This window comes from Austrofundulus limnaeus, unplaced genomic scaffold, assembly GCF_001266775.1.
Source record: "Austrofundulus limnaeus strain Quisiro unplaced genomic scaffold, Austrofundulus_limnaeus-1.0 Scaffold200, whole genome shotgun sequence".
In the NCBI taxonomy this organism is placed as follows: domain Eukaryota; kingdom Metazoa; phylum Chordata; class Actinopteri; order Cyprinodontiformes; family Rivulidae; genus Austrofundulus; species Austrofundulus limnaeus.
Window position 1 is genome coordinate 396,089 of NW_013952602.1, and position 10,071 is coordinate 406,159.

At 42.9% G+C, this 10,071-nt stretch overlaps 1 protein-coding gene across 2 annotated transcripts in view; it reads right to left on the reverse strand.

Moving 5' to 3' along the window:
* Positions 1-1,174: 1,174 nt before the first annotated feature.
* Positions 1,175-10,071, reverse strand: part of LOC106524768 (SNF-related serine/threonine-protein kinase) — a 22,402-nt gene continuing 13,505 nt past the window's right edge. For both annotated transcript variants that reach the window (XM_014018725.1, XM_014018726.1), the window contains 4 exons: positions 9,609-9,750; positions 7,789-8,001; positions 7,428-7,562; positions 1,175-5,295 (listed from right to left, as the gene is read on the reverse strand). In XM_014018725.1, the coding sequence (XP_013874179.1) occupies positions 4,041-5,295; positions 7,428-7,562; positions 7,789-8,001; positions 9,609-9,750 (1,745 nt within the window). In that variant the 3' untranslated portion in view covers positions 1,175-4,040. The remainder of the gene's footprint in view (positions 5,296-7,427; positions 7,563-7,788; positions 8,002-9,608; positions 9,751-10,071) is intronic.

Here is a 10,071-nt window from a genome sequence, read left to right on the forward strand (position 1 = left end):
TGTGTGTGTGTGTGTGTGTGTGTGTGTGTGTGCCTGCCTGCGGCTCATACGAGTTCAGGCAGCGACCCGAGAGCTCATCTGGTCTGATCTGATTTCCTCTCAGCTGGCTGATGTGGAGCAGTGGCCCAGATGTTGGAGAGATTACAGGAAAAAACTAAACAAACACACAACGGAACAAAAAATTGTGTTTTTGTTGACAGGATGGCTCGTGATTTCAGTGTTAACAGAACTGAGAATGTATTTTTGATATCTATTTCTTATAGAAACTGTTTTGTTTGGGATTTTTACAGAACAAATCTTTTGAACCCATTCTGGCCTCTATAAGTTTCAACAGCTCTGAAATTTTCTTCAACAATCATGCTGTGAAAGATCTTTGGACTCTAAAGACATCAGTGTTCAGAGATCAGAAAACCCCTGTTCTCTAACTCCTGTCAAACTCAAAGCCCGCGGGCCAAATGTGGCCCGTCACTGCATTTTATGTGGCCCACGAGAGCTTCAAATGAGCTGCTCTAAAGCCAGCCATGACCATAAACTACATTTCCCATAATGCATTGTAAGATATTTCATGGATTTATTTTATTTTACAGGGTCTGAGACATTAAATAAATGTGAAGCTGAGTTTCTGAAAAAAAATCTGAGATTTCTCTATACATCCAGTACTTGCAAAATGGGGAAAACGTGTGTAATTTACATAAATCCATACGAGCTGACATGAATAATTCTAAAACTGAACTGGTTTCTTGCACATAATTTAGGCTTTCAGATGAATACATTTCTTTCAGCATGTTGATTAATTTACTTGTGAGATGACAGCATTCCACTACTTGGTGGAGGCGCACAGGGTCCAAAAGTACCTGGTGGCCTTTCTTGTTTAGTCGAAGTTAAACAGGTAATGAAGTTAATTACAACTGGCCCTTTGGGGGGCACCATAAAGCCCATGTGGCCCTTGTGAAAATGAGTTTGACACTCCTGCTCTAAGTTTTCCTTCATATTTAAATACCATTATTGCAGGTGCGGAGCCAGAGGAATGGCCGGGGTGGCAGTTGCCACACCTGAAACATGATTGGCCACCTCAAATGTCACCCCTGTTGATTGACAAGTCACTACTCGGGCCCTGCATCTTTAACCTTCACCTTCTGCCATGAAAGTTCCAGGAGACACAAAAATCATCATCTTCATTCACATTATTTTATTGTAATAGGTCTCTATCATATACATACAGTACAATATGCTCAAGACAAATTTTATGGCACATCCATAGTTGTACATTTTGCAGTCGCTGGTATTGCTGTGATCTTACAGTAAAGTGACCGTTTGAATCTGTTATTAGGTGGAGACAACAGGTGGCTTGACCTCGTGAGTTAGGAGTTAAGGTTGCTACAGCAAAACACATGCACGGTCATGTTAGATATTCCACTAGGGGGGGTGGGTCACACATCCAGTTACAAACACTTGAAGGGTGGAGGTGTTATTTTTCCGCTGAAACCCTTGTCTTGTTGTTTTGGAATATGCTACAGCAGTGGCTACTGTGATCCTAGAAAACCAGTTAGGATCCACCCATTCTTTATTAGTATTTTTTTCCCTCCACTACATGAATGGATCGGCCACTGTGAATTTAAAGGGCTGCCCGTTGCGTGCCTATGTGCCAGTGGTGGTTTGGATTGAATCTGTTGAATGTTCTTGCTCAGCCATCAGAAAACCATCTAACTCTGCATCAGACCCTGACTTTCCAGTGGGAATAAAGAAGAATGGTGTCGAAGGATCTAGCATTCTCTACTGCAATACAACTCTACTGATAAATACTACAGGTACAGTGTACTGTTAAACTATTCACATATGTACAACCTCTGCCGTCCGAGCGCAGAGGTCAGACAGGAGCTCCTTTCTGCCTGTTTGAGATAAATAAAATGTCAAACCCCTGGAAATATCATGTGCTGCCATCGCTCTCATCTGTTTTCATTATATTAGTCCTCATATGGATGAAAACAGTGTGGTCAGTTTGCATGCACACATTAAAGACATGATTGTTAAATTGGTTTTGTAGCTTTTAATGATTGATTTAAATCATTCTTGAACTGAACTGGCTGCACAAGTTGGACTTTATTCAGGAATTTCTCTAATCCACACGGAGTCATAAAGAGTCCCACAGACTCAAACATTTACACATTAAATCTAAAGCTTGTAAAAGGTGGTGATGAAGGTCTCAGCTGAACGAGACCAGTGGTTATTATTTAACTTCTTTAGTGTAAAAAGGATTTGTTACAACACCGGCAGGGATGGCCCGATACTCAGAACAATTGGAAAGTTGACAATCTAAAGAGACCGAACCTTTGAAACGTGCTACAATTGTAATAAACAACTGGAGGCCACTTTAAGTTTGTTGAAGACAGGCCTTTCCAGCCAGGGGAGGCAACATTAGAAAACTCTTTTTATAGTAAATTTAAACATTTATTATTGTTTTTACACTTTTGAACCAAAGAAAAGACCATATTCGTTTAAACAAGAAAAAAAAGTATACCAAATTTAATAAAAACTAAAACACTAAACTGTGCAGGGATATGTTTTTCTTTTCCTCCCATTTTTATTGTTACATAATCAATTCAACATATTTCGTCTCAGCAACATCTCTTAAAGATATTCCATAAAACTTCCTAATGGATTTGAGAGAAAGATCATAATTAAAACAGGACGTTGGGTTACTGAAGTGGCCAACATGCTACTAGCATGATCTAATCAACATATTTACCTCTTGTATTCGAAGGATTGCTCACAAATTTTCAAACAAATGAACAGGAAAACTGCTAAAGCTAGTCTTTTCTGTTGCGCGGATAGAAAAAAAAGTCAAATAATTCAATCTTATGTTACTTTTGGTTAAAGCTTCAAAGAGCCACAGTTAGCAGACCCCTGACCTAAACTGACCTGAGGACAGTTTCTGTCACCACGGTGTCTACACAGAGACTAAACTGTAGGAGGCTCAAATGTTAAAGTTTAATGATGGTTGTTGTTTGTTGTCTTTGTTGTTGACAAGAAGTATGTTTGGAGGAGTCAAGTACCAACTGCCCAGCACAGCAGTGGGTGCGTCATGGTGTGGGATTGTTTTTCTACCATGGTAACGGTGCGTTACACAAACAAATCAAAACTGGTTTCTGATTGGATGAAGCAGACACCTGAAAAGACCTCAACTTTAGCTGTACTGTAAATCTGTGGAATGTGTTTAGAAACCAGTTTTAATTATCTCTAGCATTTATGCTAAAGGAAACAGTCAAATATCAGCCGCAGTTATACCAGAAGCTTGATGACGGCTAAAAAAAAGTGTGATTCAGGTGCAGCTTGCTAAAAAAACATGTAACCAAATATTTGAGGCAGTATGTCACCCTGTGTGGATTAGAAAAAATCTTTAATTAATTCAAACTTGTGCGCTGAATTCTTGCTTCACAAACCATTTAAGATCCACGTTCTTTAATCATTCTAAACCATTAAAAGCTCTAAATTAATTTAATACTCATGCCCACAATGAGCAGATGCCAACCGCTGACCACATATTCCACTTAAATATATCAATTAGAATAAAAAAAGCTAAAACGATTGTCTCAAAAATAATTTAAAAAATATGATATTAAAAACATCAGTGTAGAACAAAAGAGAGACGTAACGAGATCATAAAACGTTGATTCTTTCAGCTTCTTATCATTGTGAACTTTAGCTGTGAGTGAGCAGATATCTGCTGTCCTTTTTAAAGTCTCTTATTTAACACACACCTGAAAGTCCCTTAAGTGCTTTCTTTTTTAATCTTTTTTTTTTTTTTTTTTTTTTGGAAAGTGCTTCACATATGTACACCTGACCTCCTCGGTGGTGTCACTAAATGTGCAATTTTGGCATTTGGATTTTCTCCCAGCTCTCCAACAAAACCAAAACAACCAAGGAAAAACAACGTAAAATAGAAAAAAAACTGTGCAAATTTCTGACAGCTCACTGAAAATAAAAGCAGGGAGTAAAGGATGTATGAGGTGGAGTGTGCGCCACGCCCTGCTGCTGCGGCTCTATATGACCTGGCAGCAGCTGTGCGGGGTGGGGGTGCAGAGCAGACCCTCCTTGGGGCCTCGGTGGATGTTGACGGACAGAGTCTTCTCGTTCAGAGGCACCTGCAGCGTGTGGTTCTTCATGTTCCTGTGGTTCTCCCTGGCCAGGTCCAGCTCCCCCAGCCGCAACGTTCCCGAGCAGGGCCCCTCCAGCAGCGGGTCCCCCAGCATGTCTCCCAGGGGGGGCTGGTGGTAAAGGTTCCCTCGTGGCGAGGGCCCGCCCAGGAGCGACACTTTGTCCAAACTGCCCGTAGAGCCACCCATGCACATCCTCCACACGGGACGATCCTGAGGGTCTACGCCAACGCTGCCACCGGCACCTCCACCGCCTCCACCTCCGCCTCCCCCCACAGTCAGGTTGTGGAACTGAGAGCTCAGGCACAGGCTCATCAGCTTGAGGCTCTCCACCAGGCCACTGGCTGCTTTGGCGGTGCCTTTACCCTGACCTGACCCCGATCCTGGACTGGCACAGTTAGAGGGACTGTCCTGCCCCGACCCACTTTTCCCTCCGCCCTCCTTCCTGTCTGCGCTCTCGTCCTCCGGTTCAGCCGCGGTCAGTGGGTCTGGTTTGAAGTGGCGCTCTCTCAGGTCCTCGCTGGTCTCTGAGCTGGGGGTGCCAGCCTGAGAGGACGGTATTCTGGAGTTCAAATTGAGGCTAAGACTAGGTTTCGGCAGACCCAGTCCGTGCAGCTCTCTCCCGTCCTCCTCCTCGTCGTCCTCTTGGTCTTCCTCGTGGATCTGGTTAAGAATCGGGGCGCTCATTCGAGACGTCATGCGGTTGCTGTTCGAGGACGAGGATGAGGAGGAGCAGGAGGCTTTGCAGCGAAGCACCACTTGAGAAGGCAACGTAGAAGGGGGCAGACACTTATCTTCTGCCCCTTCTTCTTCCTCATCCTCTTCCACGCTAAAAAGACTTGGACTACGTGGTTTGCAGGGCCCCACTGACGCCAAGGAGGTAAGCCTGAGAGGGTTGGAGTGTGGCTTAGCAAGAGGTCTCAGACTCCTCTCCTGGTCTTGTCGTACAGGTTGCTGTTGGCAGCTGTTGCTCTCCGGCCGCTGGTTGAGGTCTAGCAGAGCTGTTTTGGGTCTGGGACCTTTGTGGAGGCTTTCGGCACTGCGTGCAGGGGACTGTGGACCCCCAGGATGGGAAATAGTAGGACCTCCTAATCCATCACTGACATCCTGGTGAACATCTACCCTGGTGGGCCAAGATTGCCTGTGAAAGGTTACACAGAGTTATTGTACAACTTCAGGCATAAACTGATAATATTCAATACTAACAAAAATACTACTTTGAAACTTTGTTCTATAAATCCCTATGTTCCACAGATCACTATGTTCCACAGATCACTATGTTCCACAGATCACTATGTTCCACAGATCACTACAGATCACTATATTCCACAGATCACTATGTTCCACAGATCACTTCAGATCACTATATTCCACAGATCACTATGTTCCACAGATCACTACAGATCACTATATTCCACAGTTCACTATGTTCCACAGATCACTACAGATCACTATGTTCCACAGATCACTACAGATCACTATGTTCCACAGATCACTACAGATCACTATGTTCCACAGATCACTACAGATCACTATGTTCCACAGATCACTACAGATCCCTATGTTCCACAGAACCCTATGTTCCATAAATCCCTATGTTCCACAGTATCTATGTTCCATAGATATCTATGTTCCACAGATAAATACTGTATGTACCACAGATATTTATGTTCCACAGAACCCTATGTTCCACAGATATCTATGTTCCATAGACATCTATGTTCCACAGAACCCTATATTCCGTAGATCCCTATGTTCCACAGATAAGTACTGTATGTACCACAGATATCTATGTTCCACAGAACCCTATGTTCCACAGATCCCTATGTTTCACAAATCCCTGTGTTTCACATATACCTATGTTCCACAGATATCTATGTTCCACAGATACCTACTGAATTACAGTGCAGGTATGGTAGTATTTAAGTTGCTTTATTTAACATCTTATGGTGCGTTCACACCGAACGCGATTTCAGCTTCAAAATCGCAGCCAACGCTGAAGTCTGAAGCTTGTGCACTTTGAGGTCAGACGCAGGACAGTTGTTGAAGCGCCGCACGGCGACAGCCGCCCCGCCCCTCCCTCCTCTGTCGGGCTCCGTTTAATGTCGGACGAGGAAGTGGCTTTGCTTTATTTACAGACAGCCAGAACGTGTCACGTTCATCAGATAATTAATTCATAATTAATTCACCAGATAATTCAGAGAAGACGCTCACAGCTGCTTTCAGGACTACTTTTTTCAGTCTGATGAGTCGCTGTCACGCATTGCTGCGGATCAGGACACGACTGCAGCACTCATTTTAGCTAAAGAGCTCCGCTCCGTCTGTTTCAGGTTAGTGGACCTCATTCAGTAAACTGTCCCGTCGGGAAATATGTCGCTACGTCACACAGTGGAGTCTCTCTGATTGGTTGACGCTGCGCGTCGAGCTGCAAAAGTTCAGATTTTCTAACTTCAGCGATTTGGACGATTTGGACGATCTGAGCGTTCGACGCTCAGATCGTCCAAATCGTCCAAATCGCGCTGCTCTAATCGCGCTTGAGGCGCCGCAGAACTTCCCGACGTTGCTTGAAGCGCCTCCACCATAGACTTTGCATGTAAACCTGCTGCTCCTGACGCTGAAATCGCGTTTGGTGTGAACGCACCATTAGGCAGGAGTGGAGCTAGAGTGATGACCGGGGTGGCAACTGCTACTACCCCTGACACCTGACTGGCCACCCCAGGTGTCACCCCTAAAGGACTGATAATTTGAGGGAAATTTCTCTGACCCACTGAATTAATCTAGAGTCCAGTCTGTAACATTGTAATAAATTGGAGCAATTGAAAGACTGCTTGCTTTGTGAAACATTGACAGGTAGTCCCATTTGGCTGCCCTTTTAAATTTACGATTTGTCTGTGCTAATGTGTTTGTGATCGCAGCTCGCACCACACCAAATTTCAGCTCATGTGTCTAAAAATAGTTGAGTTATAGCTACTTGAATTTAGCAGGTGCAGCCTTCTTAAATGCTCAAATCCAGATTAGTTTTCTTTATTTGTATGCCCCCTCTAAAAAAACACATTGGCCACCCATGTGCCACGCTTTGCAAAAGAGTCTAGCTTCGCCCCTGATTTCAGGTCTAATTTCCTGACAATCATTTTTATTGCTTGTCCAACAAAAAAGGTCCAGTTTGTTCACATTGTTTGATTTGTCTGAGAACTGCGAACACAGCAGAAGCTGTTCTATAAATCTCTATGTTCCTGTCCGTCACAGGAAATGAACGTGTGTGATCCTGTTCACCTGAACTGGGCTTTGCTGGGACTGGGCGACCGTGTCTGGTTGTGCTGCTCCTTCTCTTGTCTTTCCCTCAGCATCCGCTCTGCCAGCAGGAAGTAGGTAGCCGTGATGTGGTTGTACTGGTTCGACTCCAGAGCCCTGGGAACATGGTATCAGAAAACCATTTTAAATCTCCCTCACATGTCAGCTGCTACTTTAGACGACAGCTAGATCCCCTCTATGAGCAGGAAATAAAGACCTCAACATGGCAACAGCTCAGGATGGACCACCATCTGCTTGTTTAACTGTTGATAACTGTCAACTAGGCTTTAGGAGGATGAGTAATCTGTGACAAATCTTTGGAAATTAGGGCCAGAACACATACTCGGTAATGGTGTCTCTGTCTGCGATGCTCCCCAGCACCATGCGTTGGATGATAGAACCGTGCTCCTCCTCAGATAAGCTGCGATGAGACACCAGTGGGGTGGATAGCTTGGTGGCTGGGGAGGGGTCGACACCTTGGAGCCACTGGTGGCTCTCGATCTGCTCTAGAGTCGCTCGTTTCTTTGGGTCTCTCTGCAGCATGTGGCCTATAAGGCTGGAGGGAGTCAGAGAGCAGATTAGTGTTGTTAATAAACTAAAGAATCATCTGGGTGTGGCTTTAGGAATACTTAGATACATACACAGTTACATTACATGTAATAACATGTTTATAATGCTGGTAAAGTCCTATAAACATCTTGTAAACTTATATGTGACCCATCACATCGAAACGAAGATTAAGTCTAAAAGTGGAATGTGGAGAAATAGGCAGGTTTAGGGTTTTGATTTAAATGTGTGCAAAATTTTCATTTTGTCAATATAATGAATTAAGCCTTATCAATGTATCATTTGAATGAACTGTCTGAAATATAATCCTAAAATTTTTTGAAGCTTTTTTTAGTAGTAGCAACAAAAAACTGGTTTTGAGGAAAAGCGCCTTAACATTTAGAAATTTTCCCTGTGAGCTAGCAAAGTTTTTGATTCTTTCCAACTGGAAAATCTTAATATATAGATATTATTTGATGTTTCCTCTTTATATTAACATCAAAAAATATTCAATAAATTTGCATAAAATTAGGATTCAGACCAAATAGTAATGTATTATCGTAACCAATAAGATAATATTATATATAAATAATATAACAAAATTAAGTCATTTCTCTGGATAAGCTGATGCTATCAGAATGATCCAGGTAACAAAATGTAGCTTTTAAAGCAGGAATCTGAAAATGTAATTAGGTCATTTTGACAAAATTTGACTTAATCCTCATTTGGATATGATGGGTCACATATTTACTCACACTATTTTATTTTCTGTATTTCCCACTGCTAAAAATCACAAAGCTTAAGTCACCACGTTTTTACTAAAATCAATTAAATTTCCTTTTACTTGCACCAGAGACATGTTTTGCATAAACAATTGAACAATTTATTACCGTGTTGTAAAAAAATACAAGCAATGGCCAAAAAGAATTCAACAAATCTTCATTATTGTTCTGTCCCTGCTGTGCTCACACGTCGCCTCGAAACAGGAAATTAATGATCTGTGCCATATTTGCTGTTAGTAATCAGCTGGTGCGAGTGTGATTTTTAGTGCCACCGTTCTATTTTAATAGCCAAAACAATAAAACTAGCACTAAAAATCTGACAAGGTTTTATGTTTTCATATAATAAATCAAAGACTCTTTTCACAGAAATGAGTTTAAACAGAAAGCCAAATGTTTGTTTTCTCTATGGAACTGTTTGCAGATGTTCTCTGTCCACTATGTTCACATGAACATAGTGGACAGAGAAATGGTTTCTTTAGGCCCATGTGGGAAAATAAACAACACACGAACCAGGACATGAGCTAACATTTGATGTGTTGTGTGAACATCAACAAAAACTAGTGAAGTCATGACAAATACAAAGTAGGTTCCTGGTCTCATGGTTAAACTCTTGTTTTAAAAAAAAGGGTTGGATTTTAGAGGATACACTTTCACGCAGCACAGCATCTCTGCCGGAGCAGCTGACTGCAGCACGGAGCCAAAGCAGGACAACGGAGAGGCTGCACCCTCTCCTCTCCGTGCTCACATCTACAGGCATGAAATATGCAGCACCTGCAGGCCCGTCGGTCCAATTTCGCTTTATTTTTTTTCTGTTTGTGCTGGTGTTATTACTCACTCTCTGCATGCGCTGGACACATGTGCAGGCACCGTGTATCTGCAGTCCATGATCATGGTGAGGGTCTCGCTGTCGTTGGCCTCCTGAAACGGGGGCTGACCGCAGACCAGCATGAACAGGATCACTCCCAGACTCCAGATATCTGCACACAGAAAGGAAACAGTCAGAGAAAAGGAAGGAAGGAAGGTGACGACTGCTGGTTAAAGTGATCCGTGTGAGTCCTCACTGCTTGGTGACCTAGATATGAAAATAATAATAATAATAAAAAAAGAAAAAGCACACAAATAAACGTCTCCTCCCAGAGTTCCATCGAAGCATGGATTGCATTCGATCAGAGTCATTTCCATAAATATGTGCGAGCTCAGGACTCGTCTGTCTCAGCAGAGACTAGGCTCTGCACGGCTGCCTGCAGCTGCACACACACACACACACACACACACACACACACACACACACACACACA